The 23505-nt window shown below is 35.9% G+C and overlaps 1 protein-coding gene across 1 annotated transcript in view; it reads left to right on the top strand.

Annotated features, from left to right (window-relative positions):
* Positions 1-20571, top strand: part of TOPAZ1 (testis and ovary specific TOPAZ 1) — a gene marked incomplete at both ends in the record, with an annotated part of 36380 nt that extends 15809 nt beyond the window's left edge. Inside the window, 14 exons of the mRNA XM_083857493.1 lie at positions 2071-2156; positions 2875-3012; positions 7359-7422; positions 8570-8721; positions 8943-9035; positions 9325-9440; positions 10588-10654; positions 11627-11801; positions 13301-13401; positions 16168-16333; positions 17180-17344; positions 18244-18447; positions 19537-19720; positions 20361-20571. Coding sequence (XP_083713619.1) covers positions 2071-2156; positions 2875-3012; positions 7359-7422; positions 8570-8721; positions 8943-9035; positions 9325-9440; positions 10588-10654; positions 11627-11801; positions 13301-13401; positions 16168-16333; positions 17180-17344; positions 18244-18447; positions 19537-19720; positions 20361-20571 — 1922 coding nt within the window. The remainder of the gene's footprint in view (positions 1-2070; positions 2157-2874; positions 3013-7358; positions 7423-8569; positions 8722-8942; positions 9036-9324; positions 9441-10587; positions 10655-11626; positions 11802-13300; positions 13402-16167; positions 16334-17179; positions 17345-18243; positions 18448-19536; positions 19721-20360) is intronic.
* Between the last annotated feature and the right edge of the window lie 2934 nt (positions 20572-23505).

Below are 23505 nucleotides of genomic sequence, written 5' to 3'. Positions count from 1 at the left end.
TAGTGAGAGGTTTAGGGTTGGGTTTTTAGCAGAATTCTATTCATTAGGGTCAAATAGAAATAATTCTGTCTGATATTTATGCCTCTCAGATACTTTAATGGTACAGCAGTACCTGCATTCTTAATAGTCTGACACATTATGTTTGAGATGTGTTATTAGCAAGTAACCTGTTTTCCTTTATTTGTGGTCAGAGAATGCGAGTGCAGATTTGGTTGGTTGATTGTTCTTTATAAAACTTGCTAGAGTGGTTTACCCACCTTGCTAAAGGTCAGAACTTTGTTGTTTATGCCAATTCAAATGTTTTTGAGGCATTCACTAGACTGGATCAAATAATTATATAGATTTCATAAGTAGCACTTCATGTTGACCCGGTATATTTCACACATGGGACAGATACCTCTTCAGTGTCTGTGCCACCAGAGAAATTGTAATGGAACTGCATTCCATTATGCTGTCACTGCACATAACAAATCTGACATTTAGCTTTGCATAAATGCATGGTTTATTTGACACACAAGATAGAGAAAAACAGGAATCAATTACTTGTGGATAGATACTGCATTCTGTTTCTTTGCAACAGGTGCTTTGGAAATCAATGTTTTTAGAATTAATGATTAATGTGGATGTTTATAAACAAGAATTTCTTGAATTAAGATCAGTGACAGGGGCTCTTGTTTAGTTTCAAATTATACTGTCAGTCTGAGTCTGTAGAACAATTTTATCATCATGTCATTTAACAGTATTTTGAGGTAGTGCAAGAAAGACGTGCTATAAAAAGCAATTTTGAATATGTCTTCTGACTCTAGTTGTTTGAAACTGTTCATGTCTTTGGCCTTCAAAGCATATACACCTTCTGAAGAGTTCTTCTTCTAAGTCTTCCTTCTTAAAGTCATTTGTGAGTTGCCAAAGCAAGAGTTGCTGTGCTAGGCCAGGGAAAAAGCCTTTTATTCCCAGAACTGTGCAGGCAGGGTTGGCTACTTTAGTGCCTGTTTCCCTGCAAGTCTGACCTACAGTCAACAAGGGAGCGTACGGACTCCTGAAAGGACCTGGTGAAAAACTCTGTGCTTGAGGATGGAAAGACTCTGGAGGAAAGATCAATTTCCCAGTGGCATTTTTCTGTAGCTAGTGGTTGGCTGTTTTCATGGTCTTTTTCTTGTCACTAAATGTATCCAATCCTGAATTTATCGAGTGGCCCACCGTCACTTCACAAGTTTTTGCAGTGTGACAATACGTAATGTTAAGTACTCATTGTTCTGCATTATGCTCTTCTTCCTATCTTGTGGTAGCCCTATCTGTTAGGAAGACATGGAGATTAAGAACCATGTACCTAGTGCCAGTCTCTAGTAGAACATTCATTATTGGATGCTCTTTAGTAACACTGGTTTGTCAGAAGGGACTAAGCACTCTCTCCTTTGAACACTCAATTCTTTGAAGGGGCCAGATGGGAATCCTAGAATGCAGGGCATTCGAAAGCTCTCATTTGTCTTTAGATAGGGAGTTGAAAATTTGAACTCTTATCTTCCATTAACATTATTCAGTTTTCAAAGAAAGAAAACTGTCATTCAGTAATAATTAAAGTTCTAAAACCGAGTTTCCTGGTTAAGAAACCAGTAACTTACATTGGGCTTATTAAACTTGCTACTCGCACTGCTTAAAATGTAATAGTATGAAAGGTTTTCTGTCAGTTCTGAAAAAATATCTTAACTTTAGGGCTAGTGATGTTGGAATGCAAAGATTAGTGATAAAGTGGGTAGGTTTTGAAATTAAAACTTCTGGATATTTTTATTCCTTTTCTTATCTCTGTAAGTTAGAGCAGGAACCTTGGATAAAGTAGTGAAGTTTTTAATTTAAATGTGCTTACTCTTGAAGTTTGTGTAAAGTCTCACTTTTAGGATAATTAAGAAAACTGTAATTTGAATTACTGGCTTTAGGCTGCATTAATCAAATTTTCATTAATCATTGCTGTGACTTGAAGGAACTATAAATATAAAGGAAAATAAGATAAATGAGAGTGGTTTCAGTATGATTCATTTTTATTATGTGATTTGCTGTCCTCATCCTAATTTTTAGGTTACAAATCTTCAGGAAGAAGTACTTCACTGCCATTGAAGAATTGTCGAGATACTGAGCCATGGAAGATGGAGAAAAATGCAATTGTGAGTTGTTAAATATTAGATTTCTGATCATTTGGCACTAAACTTCTTATGGATACTTAGATGGTTCCCCATGTATCAAATCAGAAACTGTGAATCTGTACTTGTTTATGTTTTTACACCTTTAAAGATGTTATCACTGAGTAAGTATAATTTCTGAGAACGAAGTCAGTGAAGGGACTGCTATTCACAGTGACTTTTCCTTCATTTCTGTTTCCAGCTTAAGCAAAATCAAATAATTATTTTTGCTTTACTGGTGTTTGTAGAAATGAAAAGCAGACAAGGTTTCACATGTTTAGGACAGCCTGCTTTATCCATGATGTAGGCACTGAAAAAGGGTCAAGGAAATTGATGCCCCAGAATTCTCAGATAGTTACTCAGAGCTGTGCAGGAACTTGTCACCTTTTTTCCTCCTCTCTACTCATTGTCCATCTCATTTAGCAGTTCTTGCGTTATCCTTATTTGCAGTCTTCAGGACAGGCCTTTTTTTTTAATTAGACCCTAATGTGACATGACAAGGGATTGATCTTTGTGTCTTTTGAAATGCTGCAGGTACAGTATAGAGATATTTACAGTTTCAAAGGCTTAATTATAGATCACATTTTCAGCTTTCATTTACAGTTTGTAGATGTTTCGAAATTCTAAAAAAACAAAGACCATTTTTGCTTTCAAGAAATATTACTTGGCTTTTCCTGCTTGTTGTAATTTTATTTTATTCCAGGCTTCTCAATCAGTCCAGCAGATCCTTGATGCACTTAACCTGCCCCGTAAATACTGCAGATATTATTTCATGACTTTACGTGGGTGTGAAAGAGCAAAATGTTGGTTCTGTCATGTTCCAGGACAAGGGGATGAAAAGGTAAAAAGATTTATTGAAGTAAGGAAAAGATTTTAAGTGTGAACACTTTTTGAAACCAAAACATACTCTCCTTTGTTAGTTTATATATGGGAAGTGAGTAATCAATCAGAAATTGATGGATGAAAAAATTGGTCAGAAATTCTTCCTCTCAAGGTCTTCTAAAGTTGTTTTTTTTTTTTTAACATGGTATCATTTTTGAACTAGTAGATGCTTTAAGAGAACACACATCAACAATTAGGCTGTACAAATATAGAGTAGTAGAATGGGCAGATTCTGAGACATTTCTATCCTGAGCATCAGAGACTTTAGGCAAACCTTTGCAAAGACTTTGTATATGTTGTTAAAGCCAAAAGCCATCTATGGTGTATTACCTTCTGCATGTTTTATGCAACAAGGGTTTGTTTTAAGATGGTGTAATCTCCTTAAATGGAGCAACAATTCTCATAATATTTGCAAGCAAGAATAATTTTCCAATGATGGGCAGAGTAAATGTGTTTTCAAACATTTAACAGACACATTATGAGTTTAATGCTTCCAAGAACTGTGCAAGGCAAGCTAATTGTACTGGCACATAATAAGATTCTGAAATTGGCTGTTTGAAAGTTTTGTAAGTTAACTGGCAGCAAACAAAACATCAAAGCAAGTAACCAATAACAAATGCCTAAACTTTCCTCGTCAGGTTGTACAAGATTTATTTCTTACCTACCTACCATCTTACTGATATGAGTGCAATTTTATCATTGATGTCAGTAAGTAAAAAAATTCAGAATCAAAATGTAAAAAATAACTTGCAGTTAACCTGTTAGACATAATTGCTAAAAAAAATTAACATCTAAAGGAACTTGTCCATCTTCCTGATATTTTAAATATACTGCGTCAGAATTTTTAAAATACATCAGTGTAGTTTGGTTTTATTTTTCTTAATGTTTTCTCTTTTCCTTTATATATATATCCAAAAAAAGCTGCTTTATATTTTTGTTAATGCTTTCTAACCCCTTTGAAAATTTATATGACATCTTAAAAATACTAAGATAATTTGAGAGTAGTTTTGTATGGAACATTTTTCCTTTTTTCTCAAGTGCGACATATCTTTGGCAGACTCTAGTGAATATTGGTAATTTTCAGCTAGTTTATCTGAATTATTGTGGTTTGTACTGCTTCAGGCACATTAAAGAATTATTTCCCTGAAACTATTAAAAATCGATTCCATTTGATTTTACTTGTGGTGCAGCACTCCAGCACACTAGCTGTTCTACCCACCAAACCCAGACAGACTTTCTTGGTAGTCTGAAAATATACCTGAGTTTTGTTTGTCTGTGTATGTATTTATGGTTTTAGACCTGTCCATTTAAAAATGATAATAGGCCAAGCACCTCATGGTGGCACCAAAGTACATAAATGAAAAACAGGTAAAGAAGCAATAAAGGCATCTAATCTTATACAGGAGGAATAAATCTCTTCAAGAGAACACTTATGCAGACTGACAGTCCACTTGCTTAGAGCTGTGTTCTCAGTGATAATAGTTACCAGAGTTTTTGAAGAGAAATACCTTTCCCCATAATGATATTCTTTTCTTTTGTATTAAGTAACTGGTTGATGCTTTAAGGCATAACTTCCTAGTATTTAACACTTCACAGTTGTAGTTGATCACACAACACAGCAGTGCTTGAATTCATAAAAGCATCATATGTTTTGAAAATCAGCATACTCGAGCTCAGCAAGTTGTAAAAGTTACCAGGTTTAGGTTTTTGTTTTTTTTTTTTAAGAGATGCCTTTCGTTTTCAAACAGTGAAAATCTGTTTTGTATTAGGTAAAGTAAACAAAAGACTGTTTCAAATACTTGTCAAAGTATTTAAGGGAGGGTAGATCTTAATGTGTATCAGTGATGGAGAAGAGGGTAAAGGAGGTGACGCTGGACTCTTCTCCGTGCTCCTCATTGAGAAGGCAAGAGACAGTGAACTTAATACAGTAAATTTTTTTGCTCAAATGACACTTCAGAGTGTAGCACAATCATTTCATGGTAAAATAAGTGGTTTCAAAACATGTTGTTGTGCAAGCTGTATTGCTCTTTGTGATTTCATTTTAGCTTTGTGGAACTTAATCATTAGGTTTTTTGGACTCCTATCCATTAAACACTTTCTGTGACTTCATACTCTACTTTTCCTTGATCCTATGACCCTCTTAACTGGAAATGAAAAGGATACAAAATAAGAAGTTTGCTGCCTTCATTAGTGTTGTCTTGCAACTTCAGGGCCTTGAATATATGTTTCTGTTGTGGTGGATTTTGGTTTTGTTTTTTTAATGTGGCTTCCTAAAAAAAGGAGATTCTACACTGTCCTTTTATTACTGTGTCTAACCACCACTAAATGACCTTTGAACCTTTTGGTCAGTTTCAGCCACACTGAATAGGGATTGTGCATCTCAAAGCTTCCACAGCCAACAGAAACTTCCTGTAAGAAGGATCCTGGTTTTGATCTCACTGAGATAAAGGCTGCAGTATGAGGGTTTCTCCCTTATTAAACAATAGAGTGGGCACTGACTGGGAGATGCTGAAGTATTTAGTGAGTTCCTGTGCTCGTTCTTCTGAATGAGCACCTCTGTGTTGTTGTAGTAGGATCATGTTTTTACTGGAGAGTTGGTTGGTTGTATAAGATACGGAGGCCTTTATTATGGTTTTTACTAAATTGTCGCGTTAAATGAGTCATGGAATCAACTGATAGATGACAGAATTGTGTGATTGATACTGCCTTTTGAAAATAGGAGTAATCTCTTTGATGTACCTTAGTTCAAAATCTGTTACAGCTAACTCAGAATTTAAAGGTTCTCACATTTTTACAGACTCTGTGGGTGCAGTTACACCTTTCAAAGTTGGAAGAACTCAATCAACTGAAGCCTTCTGGAAGGTGTAAATGAATAACACATTTGGTTTATTTTATTAATGTAATACAGCAATACAGATTGAATACTACTACAAGTGGTTGTCCAAGCAATTTCATTAATACTTGGAACAGTCAGAGCTCCAGATGCAATCTTGGCTTTTTTTGGGAGTCAGTCCAAAGAAGGAGAAAAACTAATTTCAATAGAAAGCAAACTAATTTCCATACTGTAAGCATGTGCTAAAGTTTATTCTGGAAATGCCCTCAGCCACCTGGGAGTATAGATTTGGATTGAGTTAACCTGTTCCCAGGTGACACTTCATGTATATAAATGATCAAAATTTTGACATGATTTTCTGAAAGGTGTATCTTGGAGTATAGCCCAACATTGTGATACTGCTTCCAAATAAAAACAATGAGCTTTATTTATACTTACACGTACAATTTTTGTATTCTTTGGCCTGATGATCTAAACAGGTTAATGGTTTTAAAATAAGAAAGATGTCTTGGCCATAAACCAGTATCTTCTGTTTTGATGATAATTAATTTGCTGTATAATGAACTTCATGAGTGAATCCTGTGTCGTTTTGAAGTTACATGTAAAAATAAACCCGATTCAGTTCTGTAATGCCATGACTATTAATTTAGGGCATTTTCTGTCTCTTCATGTTTAACTATTTCACAAAATAGTATTAAATATGACCAATGTACATGGTTATGCAGAAAGACTGTAAATGTTCCAGAAGTGACAGAGCATTTCTAAAATGGGGCGAGGGTTTTCCCTAACTTGGAATTCTAAGATATGATATCAGTTGTCTTTATTTCTTCATCTGCAGAGATGGAGAAAAATATGTAAGTATCACAAACCTGACAGCTTAAGATATTAAGACAAGAATGTTCCAATATTAAATAACATTAAAATATCTAGGTGTGGATTATTTTTTTTTTTTTTTAGTCAAGTCGGTGTTGAAATGGCTCATTAAATCAAGTTAGTTCTCAGTTTTTTGTTCTCTATTCTTATGAATGATTCTTTGTCATAATCAGTGTTACCAGCTTCATTTCTGGATGATTTTTTGACTTAGTTGGTATATTCATGCTGTTTTTACTTACTACATTTCACATTTTGGTTCCCTTTCTTTGTTTACAGTCTGCAACATTTATACTAACTCTGATTTCAAATTCTCTTTTTTTTGTTTGTTTGTTTGCTATGCGTATGTACACACACATGCAAACACTTTTCCTAGCAGCCTCTTTCCCAAACATTTCATCTGCATTATTTTTCTGTTTGATTTGCTGGCCTTTTGACAGAGCCTTTGTCTACAGACCCCATTACCTTCTTACATCATTTATCACTTCTTACATGAACCAATGTAAAGCTCTTATATAATAGAACTCATGTTTGTGAGTAGTTCTTTTGTTTGGCATAAACTGAAGGTTTATTTTACTATATTTTTTTTTCTTTTTTTATAGATTTGCATGGAAATTCTTAGGACATACATTAGTATCAAAGAATCAGGCCTCCTAAAACGTGCAGGTATGAGTAGTAGCTGTTGCTGTATCTTTTTTACTTAGCTTATTTAAAGCAAATTAAATAGGCTGTCAAGAGAGAAATGGTTGCCACTTCAGCTGTGAATAAAAAGTTCTTACTTCAAATGAAAGAATACATGCAATCCCTGCATTCTCCTGGTTCAGTTTCCCAGTAAGGCTAGAAATTTAGATATGCACTTAGCTCAGGAGGTTCTTAGAAATCATACTTCCACATAAAATGAACTTATAAATCTGACCATAACTAGACTTGGGAGTAGAAATACATAAATAGGGCAGGGAGGAGGTTTAACAGAACCCAAATTTTATTATTGCTTTTGGTCACCCTGGTCAAACAGCAAAAACACAAAAACTTGAGAATGGAGGTTCTTGAAATTAAGTGTTGCTACTGCACTCACCTCCAACTGCTTTAGTTTAGTCCTTACACCATATATGCAAACAATTATGAATAACACATTTTAGGGACTGCAGTTCATTCAGATCCATCTGAGCTTTTGAGTTCAGTCACAAGGGGCTTTTGTTTTGTTTTTACTCTGGACAGTGATTGCTTTTATACTGGTCCTGAGCAGTCTTTAAGTTTTTGAAAGCTTCTTAGAGTGTAGCAGAATGAGAACAGGGAATTCAGTTGCACCCTGTGCTGCAGTGTTCCCGTGCTGAATACCTGAGTGTTTTAATATGGGTAACACTGGATACCAGCAGGCCACAGTACATGTTTATCAAAGAAGGGTTGTAAGATGGAACAGGTTGTAAGATGATCCACTGTGGCACAGCACTTCACTTCCTAGAGCTTCCTGTCTGGATTGGCCTTACTACCTTGTTGCGTGTACCAAATCTGACCTGAGTTTGTGCATTCTTCTTGTGCTGCACCAAATCAGCTAATCTTTCTGGGGACCTACAGGGCTTACAGTGCTCAGCTCAATGATACAGCATATTTCAGAATAGTCAGTCTGGTTCTAGTAAGGTTAACACTGTATTCAGACTGGATCCTTTCACCCATACTTCTCCATATCCCTGTCCCATAATATCTCGGACAATTAAGTGTTGTTACACTGTGTCTAAAATGTAAGGAAATAACTTGTTTAGATAGTTAGCATCAGTTAACCCCAATGTGAAATTGAATTTAATTGCTTTTTCAGTCCAAATATTTGTGCAGTATTACAAAGAAGTTGCTCCTGGTGTGGATTTTGCTTCTGAAGTGCTGAATGACCTTCTTGTTTCATTGCTCAAAAGCTATTTGTTGCAGGAAGTATTTCAGATATTGAATGTAACTGTACAAATCAAGACACTGGTAGGTGACTTTGTAACATTTTTTAAATCTTAGTTTCATAATTTTATTTTTTTGAGTACTATGCCGTTTATAGTATCAGGTTTGTTTTTACTCTGGTACTCAAATCGGGGGTGAGGGGTGAGGGGTGAGGGGAGTTATTCAGAATACCCTATTATAAAATCTCTGAGCTTTCTAATTGAATGGAGTTGCAAAACTGACTCTGCTTTTTTTGTCTGTATTAGCCAGCTGTAGATGTTCTTCTGAAAGTTTTTGAGCATGTGGCTTATTTGAATATAAGAAATGCTGTGCCTACATTAATCAATACCTTCTGTAAGGTACAAGTTTCGTTTGTACTTTCGTTTGCTTGCTGAACTTTCTGAAATGCATTGCCTGTTTTTTAAGACTTAAACATATCAATTTTAAAAACAGTACTGAAATAACACCAGAAATGTTATTATGAGTAACTGAATTTGTGGTATTGGTTTTCATTTATTCTTTTGTTTTTGACTGAGATGCACTACTATGTGTTTTTTCCCAATGTTGTTTGCCAGTTATCTCTGAAGAAGCGTTAAGTCATCATAACTTTCTGTATGCTCACTTTTCTTACCTTCTTTGATATTACAGCTCATTGATGCTGGTATGTTCCTTGAGTTAGAACATTTTGACGACATTATTAAGTTACTTCAACAGTTGCAAGTTTCCAGTTGGGAAATGACTACTGTTACAAACATAAAATCCAGGTATGTCTTTAGGGAGCTATTTTCTAATTATAGCTGCCTAGTTCCTTCTTCAGCATCTATTTTTATAAGTTTATGTGGAATCTTTAAAAGATATATTGAATGAAAATACTATCACATAATGCCTAATTGTATTTTAAAGTGCTGTCAATCTACTGTGTCGCAAAGATCAAGCATTGTTAAATCAAAACTTAGATTCTGACCACAAGTATTAGTTTTTTTGGTATCAGTCATCATTGTACAATCTGTTGCCAGCTGTGATAGAAATATATATAGCTAGCCAAATTAGAGACACCATGGTTTAATATATCATTTAGGCCCACATAAGCAAACAGTACTTCTGCAATAAACAGCCCTTCTAGGATTAGTTACAATCTGAAGTAGTTTTCTAGTTTCCTTTACAGTGTGACTACATAAACATTTGTGCCAACACTACTAGGGAGGAGGGTTGTTTTTTGAGTACAGCTGGGATATGCTGGCAAAATGTTAAATCTGTTCAAAAACTGCTGATACTTCCCCATCTCTTGAACAAAATTGTTGTCGCCCTGATTTCAGCCTTCTGATGATTGTTTGCATATTTCTACTGAAAATTCTCATGCATGTACCATAAACAAAGTAGATTGTTTTTGCATACCTCTCTGTGATGAACTTCTGAATTAACCACTGGGGTCAGAGAGGTGTTCCTCTCATCTACCAATCCTTGACCAAATTCCAAATCCTATTTAAATGCCAAATCACAATAAACTACCCTTCTTTTCCTCACTTCAGCCTAACCAGGTGCGTGTCATTCTTTCTTGCTGCAAATTGCGACAGATTGTGATCCTTTTTAATTTTTGTATTGTCTGCATCTACATGCACACACAAGTTGAGAAACTAAATTTGTGATTCATACACCTTTGATTCTTAGTGGAAACAAAATATACAGCATCTGTGAAAATATCTCTGCTCAGTTATTTGTTTAATACATGTGCTAGCTTCCCTTGGCAAGATTTTATATGAGGATTTTCAGTGTGCAGTTTGTGTAATGTGAAGCAAATAGGATCAAAAATCACATCAGTTTAATATTCGTGTGTGATAATTTGTTGTTCACCTTCTGCTAGCTCAATAGGATGTGTTAAAATTTAAATATGCTTTTTTTTTCATGTGGAAGATTTAAGGAAAGATATTCTGAAAAGACATGGATTTTTGACTTCAACTTGGCTGTGGCTGAAATTCAGGTACAATATGTGCATTCTTCATGATTTCTTTTAAACCTACATGAAATAGCAATTTCTAGACATTTTTAAATTAGTGGGTTTTGTTGTTAAGTATAGTGAACTTATGATAAAATACTTTTATGCAAAGCCATGTTTGGGAAGGCTTAAAATGCAGGAGAAAACTGTCTTTGGCCTTTCTGTAATGTCAGTATTTTAATTGACATACTTGCAGTTTTTATCTTAGTTTTGCATCAAATTCAAAGATTTTGTAACTTTCGGTAATTATTTCCTCTGCTTTACATTTGTTGTGCTTGGTAGTGGTACATCGTTCTTCACCAAAAATTTATTTAATACATTATTTAGCAGATAGAATTCATATCTAATATAAAAATACACAGTTGTAAAAGCTGCAGTTGACAACATTAAGCAGTATTTTAAAGAATAAGAAAATACTGTAAAACAATCACTATTTGGACACTTGTGTCTTTCATATTCAAGGTCAGATTACTCATTATGCACAATTATGGTGTAGTTTACATATTATCACATGTCCTGTGCAGATCCAGAGATTGAAATATAAAAAGGGAAAAAGCAGTACTGATTTTTTTTACTCCTTTAACACCAAAGTCATCAAGTGATCTGGCAAGCTAAAGACACTAATCCATATAGAAAATAACCATAAATTCAGCATGCATCATGGGAAAAAGGTAGTGAATAAATTCCAGTTCCTAAATGGGATTAATAAGTTCTCAATTGGGGTGATGACATGAAAAAATTAATTTAATTTCTTGAGGGATAGAAATAATTGGCAGTCCATGCAAGTTTGGCAACATGTAACTGCAGTATGAATGTGAAGGTTCTTGGCAGTAGCGTTTGATCTCTATTTTTTTCTTCTTCAAGTCTATCCCAGGTACATATCTCAAATTTGAATGTATTTCCTGTTTGGTTCTCTGGAAGCAGGTTTGCTATATTTATCCTTTGCCTTCTTTGCAGCATTGCAAGGAAAAAAGGAATTGGACCAAGCTGGGAGCTTTGTATCATAATGCAAGAACTGGATGTGAACATTTTGATGATCTTCAGAAATTGTTTATATCTATTGCTGAAATTCTAGCCAAAGATTCAGAAACAGACAGACCAGGAGTCCCTTTTTGTGATTTTGCTGATGCAGGTAAAATTAAGATGCAAGAAGTGCTTTTTGCAGAGCTTTTAAAGATTAAAAAATATTTTAAAAAATTAATTCATATAGTTTTCTGATTATTAGTTAATTTTATGTTAGAATATTCTGAATTTTTGGGGGTGCAGCTGTAATGTTCAGTAGAAGCTATTTTCCAGTAGAAGTAAAGTGTGTAGTTGCTTACACTTAAAATCAAGGAAGATTCTGAAGGAGAAACAGTAGAGTTTTTTGAAATCAAAAAGAGAACCCAGAATTCATGATCTTTCAATAAAAATGGCTTATGCTCAGGACAATGGCAAATGTATTTAAGTATTTTCATGTGAGGTGTCACACTGTTAATAGCATAAGTAAGCTTTAGCGCTGTAAGTATATATATACAGTTGTGTATTTTAAAACACAATAAACAGGTTACATCATGTATATAATTTGTACTATTTTTTTACAAAGTTGAATTTTTAGAATTATTTTATTCTCTGAATAACCAGTGGTTTCTGCGAGGGCTGGGTGCTCAAGAACCTAATGTTTTAATAGTTCTGGCAGGTTTTCTTGCCTCTTTCTTCCCTATGCCCCTTCATTCACGTATCTGTATCATTCTTCCTAATAAGTTTGCAGATTACTGAGGCTTGGTGAAGTGTCAGTGGGATGTTAAATCATTTTATAAAGGATTACTTAGATATTTTGCAACCTGTGTTGTCTACTAAAACATAATAAATAAATATTCCAGATATGTGGTATATCCTTTCTGACCACAGACTTTTATATTATAAAAAAGCTGTCAGAGCTTCCAGTTGTCACACCAGGAGGAGATTTTGTCAGAGCTTGGAACTTAGTCTGTCTTCCCTAGAGCAGTGATCTCCCAGCTGATAAGCACCTTCATCAGTGAAAAGTTTTTGAGCAGTCACCCATAATTTATTTATTTATATATCATATTCATGTGCTACTACACCAATATATTAAATTTACTATAAACCATACACAAAAACAGGAATCACAAATATGAGATAAATATAAAATAAACACTACTTTTCAAAGTATTTTATTTATTTTTATTTTCTAATAGTGCAGAAAATATTTCCTTCCCACAGCTGGATGAATTGTTGTGCTCTTTCCCCGCTTTGAGACCTCTGCTCTAAAAGTCTTAGCAGTGTTCCCAAAGAGGCTGTAATTACTCAATTCTGCAATTACCAAAATTTCTTTGAGATGCCAGATAATGTAAAGCTTACTTTACAAATAATGATGTTACTAAATTAGCCATTACATGTCCAAGCATTTTATGGATGACTTAGATTACTATGAAATATTGTCTGAATAAACTATAGTTATTTAACCTGCTTCTGGTGTTAGGACTTAGGAAGTTGCTGCTTTAAATGGCAGATAGTTCAGAAAATGTATTTAGTGTTTTCACAATTACTGTGTTTTTGAAATGTGTAATTTCTTTAAAACTGCATTTACATGTAAAATAAAAAAAAATTAAAAAGCCTTTTTCTTTTCAGTAATGAAAAACTCACACCATAATAAAGCAGACAGACTTTTCATTGGAAGGACTGGGATAAGCGTGATGTATTCGTATCACAAAGTACTGCAGTGGGTAAAGGTATGCAGAGCTACAGGAACCTGACTGGAAGAAAAAGAGAAAAATAATTAGTAAATTGTCTTCTGGATATTAAACTGTGTTGCTCTAATGGAATGGCTGATGCCACCTGCCTCTGGTGCCACCTGCCTCTGCTCTAGTGGAATGGCTGGTGCCACCTGCCTCTAGTGCCACCTGCCTCTCTGCCATCTTAGTACTTCCTAACTTTCCAGCTGGACCAAAGCATTTTATTGTGCCTTCCTCAGAAGTATTCTTCTATGGAACCCATCTTAACTTGATCTTGCTACCTAGGAACTGATTGCTCATGTTCATCTTGAGATTTTTCTGAGCTGAGGTTGAATCTGAACTAAGAGACTGAGATTCTGGGGTGAGGTGCTGATGGGGCTGTTTCCCAGAAACATCACTTTCTTCTGCCTGGTAGTCATGCTGCATTCTGAGACGTCCCAACTCAAGTGATATTTAGAGAAGTTTGGGCAATTTGCTGCATTGGTGTTTCTGCATCATCTATTCTCAAATGGAATGGATAAGGCCAGGAAGACAGAAAAGCAGCGTAGCAAGGCTGCACTTGGTGAACTGCCTGTTCCCCAGAATACTGCTGGAAGTGCTTTTCTTCCACTCAATCAAATTTCTGTGAATCTTGCAAAACTCAGACATCACAAAGAAATACCTTTAAAATCATATCTTTGCTGTCAAATATTACACAAGGCCAGGGCTTAAGTGACTAGACTTTTGACTGGATGTTTTGCTTAGGCCTCAGGCAGTATTGGTCATAATTTCACAGCAGGAAGATCCATTTCATATGTTAAATTTGTCTTTTTCATCCTGGAAGGAATCAGTGCATACCAAACCAGATCTCTTCCAGAAAGCAGCATGAAAAGTGATAGCATAAGAAGTAATATGTTTATATTACTTATCACCCCAGTGATTTTAGAGTATGTTTTGGTCAGGGATCACATTCTGGACTTGGGCCTGATCCTTTCAGCTAATAACTGTGCTGTACGTGGATGTTCCTCATCCCATAGAGGATGATTTCAAGCATGCACTTTTATGAACAAAAGCAGATGCTCTCATCCCCTTTTATCTCTTGAGGTTTTGTTTTGGCTGTTTTTTGCAAGTTACCATCAGGGAATCCTTTCTGATTCGCATCAAAGAATTAAATTGTCTTTTGTACAATTGTCTCTATGGGATGACCTTCAGGAGTTCTGTTAGGTTAAAATCCTGTGCACTGCTCAGTCTGTTTCCAGGGTCAAGCCAGGTCCCAGGAGATATTTGATAGAGATGTTTAGTCTGATCTTAAGGCATCCATCTAGAGGCAGGAGACCTGTTCTGATGAATCATTCATTTTGCAGCACTGGCTTCTTGAGCTGAATGGCCTTCAGCAGGTCCCTGTCAAGCTGCAGCACAGTGTGGTATTGTTTAAGAGTAAAGGGAGGGAGAGAGGGTCTTTGCATTAGCACTTGAGTAATACTGCACTAGAACTTTTCAGGCATTTTTGTTCCACAAAACTTAGCAGTTAGAACTGTTAAGATACTTCTAACCACAGAAAGGAGAATCTAATTTTGCCGTTGAGGAGTGCTAGGGCTCACATGCTCACTGAAGAGTTTAGTTTGCCTTGAGTTTTGGCTGTCTTCTTCAGCATATAATGTTTGTGTGCCTTCACACATTTTAGCTGTTTTCCAGATCCATCTTAAGGGAGAGCCTGATCTTGGATTGCACAACCCCTGATATTTCAAGGAGATTCATCTTCATGTCTTAATTTCAGAGGTGCAAAATGTGAAAAGCACGTGTAGTGTTATTCTTGTACAACATGAGTTACTAGAAGTAGATACATCTTACAATCATACTATGATTTCTATCCTATCTCGAGCAAAATGTCTTTGTTTCTATGAGAGTGTTGTGTTAGGTATCAAACCTGCTTCTCAAGAGATTACTGACTAAGATCCTCAAACAGCTTTCTAGACAACCTGTGTTGGCCATATCAGAGTGTGAATGAGGCTCTGCTCTGAATGATTTTTATTGGAACTGGCAGATCCCAAATTGATCTCCGCTTCAGGAAGTTGACAGTCTTACCTCTCTCTACCAGTTTCAGTCCATTATATGTATCAGATAAATCTGTAGTCCTGTGGTATCTACTTGATACCATGTCTTTTTTGTCCAAAAGGTAGTCCAGATTGTAAAGTAGTAATGGATTTGCTCCAGTCTAAATATCAATCTGGAATCTGATTATAAAGTCGTTGGCTGTTACAGTGTTGGCCAAATAGGTCCAATTTATTCCAGTTTATTGTCCTGCTGCATACAATCATCAGTGTTTTCTTGGACTTACGCTGAAGTAATTATTTAACAATTGCATCTCTGCTGCAAAATGAAAACTCTCTGTATGATCTTTTAGGATTTCATAGACTGTGTAGTACTGAATGGAATCACAATTTAAAATATTAATAAAGCAAGCAAATACAAATAAATTACAAAGTATATTAAAAAGACTGTATTGGACATTATAAAGTAGTAATGTTATGGGTAATAGTGTATTGGGAGCCCTTTGACAATAGGTTGATAGAGGTTTTTTGCCTACATAGTCAAAAAACCCTAAACTCTTCATTAGAAATTTTACTGTACTTCACCCCTGACTCAGTTTGGATAACTGCATCGATACCTATAAACTGTGTCACTAACTTTAAATCTGTTCTATTTTGTGTAAATATAAACTGTGTTCACTGATACCATTGCTTTTTCTGACTTTCTGCCTTTCCCTTCTCCCTCTTATGCTAGGGAAGGAAGGTTCTGGATAAACTACATGAGCTCCAGATACATTTTACACACTTGAAAGGACTTGTAGGTGCAGGGAGGTCAGCATCCAGATGTCAGATTGTTAATAAAGCTGCAGAAATCTTTCTTCATTCTGGAAATTTGGATGGAGCAATAAGGGTATTGAGAGGTAAGCCTGTTTTACAATTTTGACTTCAAATTTGAAGAGCTCACTTCTATGACAGATTTCAGATAAAAGTTACAAGCTGGTCTGTGTTACTAAATACAGTTAATAATACTGGGGCAACAAAGGAAATGTGATCCATCTTACTGGTTAGTAAGCTGGATCATTAGTTACAAATTCTTCTTGATATGTATAAGAAATATTACAGCTGATGCCTGATTTTTTTAGAAGTTTTCACAGTATTCTGCTGTCAGCACCATTCTACCCAAAGATGTGCCATAATGAGGGAGGAGTGCAGCTTGGAAGATGACTCTGTCCTGTGTAGTTTTTCTTTGAACCAGAGGACATTCAGTGTCAAATTTCCAGCTTGGGTCAATGCAGTGTTCCTTTGCACCTCGCAGTATTCCCATTTAATATAATTGCTTTAGAACAGTACCATATTTCTGCAATTATTACATATGGCTTTTTGGAATTCTGCTGAAAAGAGAAGAAATTCAGAAGTATAAAGAATAGAATGTATGCTGTGAAGTGATATTGAGGATGTAAATTTGCTGTTCAGTTTTATAGCTGTACATAGATATAGATATATACGTATCTATATATGCCACTGACAGTCCATTTTACTGCAGTCATATTTTATAAAAAGGGTGATTTACAATATAAAGGTTCAGAGAATCAGTCTAAGGAGTATTGGTTATAAGGAACAAATCATTAATAAGTCGAGCTGCACTTCCTGTGCAATTCTGAAATTTGTGTCATGGTGCAGTTTATAGTACATTTTTAATGGCCCAAAGTCTCAACATCCATAAGTTCCAGTTCCTAGAAATAACACTGCACTGTTGTTTGCCACAGAGTCAGAGTGGATCACAGATACACCATCGTCGCCCTGTGATAAAATGGACATCCTCAATCGACATAATCTGTTATGTACAATAGTGCATAAATACTTGAGGAAGAGTTTGTACAGGCAGGCGTTGGAAGTTCTGCAGAACTTACCAGGTTTGCAAAAACATTCTGGTAAGTATAGAAAAACATACTGTGTTAAGAGCTAAAAATATAAAAATTCTGTGGTGTCATTGTAGTGTTCTCTAGCTAAACTTTGTTGAAGAAGTAAGATGGATTTATACAAGCCTGTTTCTGTTTTCCAAAGAGTGTAGTGTCAGTTGAAATGTGTTGTGCTCTGCAACTCTTGCTGCACTTGTGCACACACTTGGATGTGCACACACACTTGTCCTCTTTTGCTCAGTTACACAGGGCAACAGGAAAGACCAGTTAAATTAAGGATCATACACAGTCTCTATACAGTGAGATAAAATAGGGATATTTTAATTTTATTTTATCTTAATTTCAGATTAATGAGGTTTTTTTTTTTTTTTCTTTAACTGAGCTAGGTAGCCTAAGAGTCTGATTCCTGTGTGTAGGTCTCAGTCTACTGCCACTGTGTGCTTTTAGATATATTTGGGGAGATTAGTTGAAAGACCATCTATTTTAGAGAGTACTGAAAGGATCTATTTATTTGCGAAGTGAATACAAGGCTGCTCATTCCTGCTGAAAAGGAGACAGTTCAGAGCAAGAGTAGAAACAGAAAACTAAGGAGATTTTTATTGCTGGAAATGTTAAATCTGAGAGATCAGGTGAAGATTGTGTTTATGGGCTTGAGCAGGTGAATATATTTTTATCTGATTCTATTGGTTTTGGCAGCAAATTACTACTTGAACCTTAACACTTCTCCTTCACAATGTGAACTACTGTATGAAAAGATTTTTGATGAATTAAGCATTCATATTATCGCAGCCTTGTTCCATCTTGTTGATAGAGGAAAAGAATTCTGATTTAGGTACTGATTGAGAAACAGTCCTTCAACTAGATTTATGTTTGAATTAATTCAGTAGTTTATATTCTTAATTTCATTTCAGATACTGTAGATGCTTCTCAATACAGCTGCCTTTTTAACAAGCTGATAAATGCCTGTTTTGAGAACAAGAACCTTGGGGTGTCATCTTCTGCAGTAGACTTCATGCTTTCCAAAAAAATGGCTATTGATTTTGTTCTACTTAGAGGATTAATCACAGCTTTGGGAAGAAGTTTTTTATGGTCCAAAGCTAGGACCTATTATAAAAGTAAGTTGCTTCTTAAACAATATCCTCCCCTTGCATTCTTTGGGTAATGTGCTCATAAAATTTCGGAAGTATGAGTAAGAAGAAAAACAGTACTTTCTGTGTCACTCTCAGGAATTTATTTGTAACCAAAATATTTATTAGGAAATGGAGAGTTGAAAATAAGAATCAGTGCATACTTCCTGGCATGACATAAATGTAATTGTGATTATATTATTTTTTTTACATTTAATTTCAGAATTTCAGAAATGGTTGAAAAGTGCATCATGTTCACTTTCTCATCTAGGCAAATTAGATGTCCTGATACTTCTCTATAGAAGTGTACTACCATCTCTGTGGTGGTAAAATTATTAATACTTAAGATTTGAGAAGTCTGGCTAATTAGTTAATCCTAACTATAAGAAAATTCCTTTCAACTAAAAAAAGCTAAATGTCTGTAATTGTTTATAACTCTCCATTTCTGAGCTAAGATGATACTGGGTCTGCCACTCTGCTTAGGTCTCTCCGTATTGTCACATTATTTACTGTTCTATTCTGTCTTAGAATTGTTGAGGTTACCAGACTGCTTTAAGAGTCCATCCTTTCTGGGGTGGATATTTGATTTTGTTAACATTGAAATAATTGGTTTTCCTCATTCCTCATCTCTTTTTTTTTTTTTTTTTTTTTCTTTCTCCCTGAAATGCTGTATATGTTGGGTTGCTGGGATCACTTGACAGAAGTCAGGGGAAAAAAGCAGGAGATGCTGTTCAAAGGTTCCCTCACTTTGACCATAATTCAATCTTCTGTCTGACCTGCCTAAATTGTCCTTGTTTTATCACACACTTGGTGTCCCAAGTGTGTCAGGCTTCTGACAGACCTTTTTAATCATAGCTGATAAAACTCATTTTAAAAAATCAAACATTTTATAACTGTGAATATTACGTGTGTATGCTGTGTGCTATGTTCTCAAATCAGGCCATTTCATAGGTGAAATAGTAAAATCCATTACGGGTTTGGGGTTGGGGTTTTTCCACATTTAGTCACACAGAAGAAAACAGACCTATTTTTAGTATTGGTAATGCTAATTCCTCATGTTTCTGCATTTACTCTCAGATGCTTTATCACTGGGTTGCTACCCAGAGCTGCAGGGAAATTTATATCACAAACTTCTGAACATTCCATCTTACCTGTCTGAAATTGAGATGCTGCTGACCATTGAAATATTCCTTGTTTCAAATGCCAGTAATATTCAAAGTCCAAGGACTACTAGTCTGCCACTTCAAATAATACTGAAAAGGTTTGTTTGTCAGATATGTACCCTTTTGATTGTATTTGGTCATGTGATCATGTAAGTAATAGATCTTGTTTTCCTTATCCTTCCCAAAGAATACATCTCTTCATTTTGTTCCCTTGGATAAGTGAGAAGCTTTTTATCTCGTTACCATGTATTTGCTATGTGTATGTTTGTTTTCTTAAACACTAAGTTCTGCTCTTGCAAAAAACTGTAGGTATGTCACTTAGGCACAGCCTTGTTCCAAAAGCGATTGTGTGCCAAAACTGAGTAAACCTTACGGATTCAAGCTGTATCTTGCTGTATCCAGTTTGTTAAATGGTTTGTATTCTTTCACTGAATTTTCCAGCCCAGAGATATTTTTTTCATGAAATATGCTGTGAATATTGCAGAGCTACTTTGTACTGGCATTAAAGCCAATTAGTTTTCATTACCATTAAATATGTTACAAATACACTTCCTATAACTTTTTAATTCTTCAGAACAATAATATAATCTGTCTAGAAATTAGGATAATATTTATCAGTGAAAAATACAAGGCATTATTTAAATGTTTTTGTAGTTTTCCTGCCATTATAAAGTGTTAGGCAAGTGACACTGTGCCTGTATGGTACCTAATTTTACATTTGTTGAAATTCCCTTACAGATCTGAAGACACAGTTCAGCATAACAGTGCCTATCACGGGGCAGTGGAGAGGCTGAGCCAAGCAGCTCGTTTATCTGATCCAAAGCTTTTTCTTAAGCATATGACAGTGAATGTTAATATGGAAGAAGTTTTCAGCCTGGACCATTCATCTGCTCTAAAATGGCTTCAGGAGAATATGAAATGGGCTGAGAAGGTCTGGCTGTTTCAGTAGTTACTAAATAGTTTCCACTGTGTTTGGACTGTGCCTTACTGATTTACAGCAAGGTTTCAAACTCAAGTTCTGGTTCTAAATACTATATTGATAGTATTGATAATGCAAATAGTAGTACAGAAAGAGTAATTTTTTTCCCTAACTATATATAAACTGTCACACTGACATACATAGATATTTTGCAATGGCATCACCAGATAATGAGGAAGCTGTAGCCTCAGAACCTACATTCTCCGTTCTTAGAAAAAATTACCACTTAGCTTGTCTCTCCCAGCAGGTAATCATACAAGTGTAGTATAAGCACAGATAAAAGTGTAGGTAAGTGCCTTGATTGAGTGCATCTGCTGTTCTTGAGTGAGACATTTTCCACATTCATTCGTGGGCTGTAGAAGTAATACCTGTTTCCTTTTGTCTGCCTCACAGTAACTAGTGAGGTCACTGTCCCAACTGTTTGCACCTTAGATCTTAATTTCTTTGCTCTAAAAGCCCAATAAAAAGCACTGAGAATAAAATAACTTCAAAAGCAATTGAGACATGCCTGACTTAGGATACCTTTCTTCACAGAACTGAGGGCCTACACATGTTGCTCGCAGCTAAAGGTTTAGTTGATAAATTAATTAGATATTTATTTGATATAGGTAATAGCTTGTGTATGGTTTCACATTTGTATATATGGATACTTCCACTGAAATGGAAAACTTGCTTTCTCCCTTGATTGTGCTCTTAGAGTGAGATGGGTTTGCCCAACTTCTAGGTTCTGCCAACTGCATGATGAGATGGAGACTTCCAGCAAGCTTGTTCCACTATTCCTGTTTCTTCAGGATTTCTGGGTTTTTTTCCACCTGAAAATGAATCACATTCAAAGCAGGAGTTGCTTAAGTCACACTCTACAGCCTGAGTAAGAAGAACCAAACATTTAATACCAGAAAGCCTCTCATGACAGAACAATACTGTCAAAGTAATTTGCCTCTGTCAAAGTTGATACTTACTGAGCTTCCCACTTTTATAGTGATCTCTAGCACCAACCTTCACAAACTTGCTTATGGTACAGCTCTTTTGGTCCTGCTCTCCATCCCTTTTAAAGCCTTTTGTTCTGAACACATAAGCTCTTTTGGGTATAGAAATTCATGAAGTTTTAGGCTGTTCCATCATAAGTGAGATTAAGATGGTGGCACAGGACCCCAGTGTTTGAAAGATGTCTTTTCTTTGGGGTAGCATAAGTCTCTTCCCAGTTCCTGCAGCATTATTGCTAGTGTCCTTTGCAGCTCTAAATCATGAAAGCTGTCATGACCTTAGTACTGGATGGTTGTGTGGAGGGTTTTGGTGTCAGGGGCTTTTCTCTTTGGAGGAGGTTGCCACTCCAGTCTTGGGGTTTATGCCATTAATCTGATGTCATGAGTCTGATCGTCATTTGTTGGATTCCTGACGCCTTCAGGGCCAGGTCCTGGTCAGTAGCACTTCTCATCCAGTCTGTTAGACAGTTGCCACTGGAAGAGAGAGGATTTAGTCTGATGACCACCAAGATCACCACTTTCCTCCTGTACCACCTGTACAGAAAAATGCTAGGATAGAGGCTCTTGTCTTTTCACTGGGTATCATTCTTCTGGAGGGATCATCTGCCTGCCTTGTAAAAAATGGTAGATCCAGTATGAATGGTACCAGATGGCATTTCTGTAGGAGTGGTTCACCTCAGTTGTAGGAGCACAGTTGGCACTGGTCCAAACAAACTTCGGGTTCTGCCCCTTCACATTCACGAAGATGGGTCTGCCATTTATAAGGGTATCCATCTGGTCAAATCCAACGGGATTCTGCTGATTTTGCTTCCTGGTGGCTGAAAGGCTGGGTAAGAAGTAATCAGGTTTCAGGTGAGGGATCTAAACTGATGCTCCTCCAGCCACTCCAGCATAAGTGAAAAGAGCAATTTTAGAAGGTTCCAACAAACTAAAACTGGTAGTAAGGGACAAAGTAATTTTTGCTAATTACTTCTTTTAAGATCCTTTGTGGGTTAATCTCCCTTGAAATTAGACATAGGCTGTCTGACCCTCAGCTAAATCCCACATTTCTGTGAGTGGTCCCCAATGTGGCTAATAGTGTGTTCAACAGACATAGAAGGACAAAATTCTCCTTTTGTAATCTGTATGGCTTCAAAACCTGGGATGTTCTAGAGACAGCAGAATTTTTTCCTCTCTAAGCAACCTTGAATTTTAACTTAGGTCATCCCCAGAACAAAGCTCCAAATGTTGCTTTATTTTTCAGACAGAGGTTAATCATTGACCTTCAGGCTTAACTTGGAACTGTGTAAAATTTTTGCAATGTTTTGGCTCCATCTCCTGAATGTCATCTTCAGCTGATAGGATGTAATCTCAATGTTTTATATTAACAAGCAAAGCAAGCTTCTCACATCATTGCTCAGAAGTTTTGTTACAACTGATGCTTCTGGCATTTGTGTCAATATAGTGTTTCACCCTGTATCACCACGATAACCCAGTAAGCAACAGAAACAACTTTGTTGTTAAGTCCTATATTTCACTTTTTTGTTCTGTCTGGGTCTACGTGAAATACAGTGCAAATCTCATCATTTTGATGTGCATCAGAAGGCCGGAAAAGTTTCTTGAGTAACATTCTCAGTATTTTGATAACACAAATTCCATGTGCCAAACAGGACAAAACTCCATTGTGGAATGGAAACGAGCCTGGAAAGATGGAAAAAATATCCTGAAGAATAAAGTTAAGTACGACAGAGGCAATGCAGTTTTGCAGAGCCACCCACTCAGTAAAAAATATCTATATTTTTGCTTTCTCCTAGTATAAGTTAAGCTGAAAGAACTTCGATGTTTAACATTGAACAGCTTATTTGGTATCATTTTTCATATAGGAAATAAAATGTATGTTTACCTGTTCACAGAGAGAGACAGAAAAATGTGCAAGTGAAAA

This window comes from Zosterops lateralis (genome assembly GCF_965231275.1).
Source record: "Zosterops lateralis genome assembly, chromosome: 1".
In the NCBI taxonomy this organism is placed as follows: domain Eukaryota; kingdom Metazoa; phylum Chordata; class Aves; order Passeriformes; family Zosteropidae; genus Zosterops; species Zosterops lateralis.
Note: the sequence above shows the minus strand (reverse complement) of the source record. Positions and strands in the feature narration are given on the sequence as shown.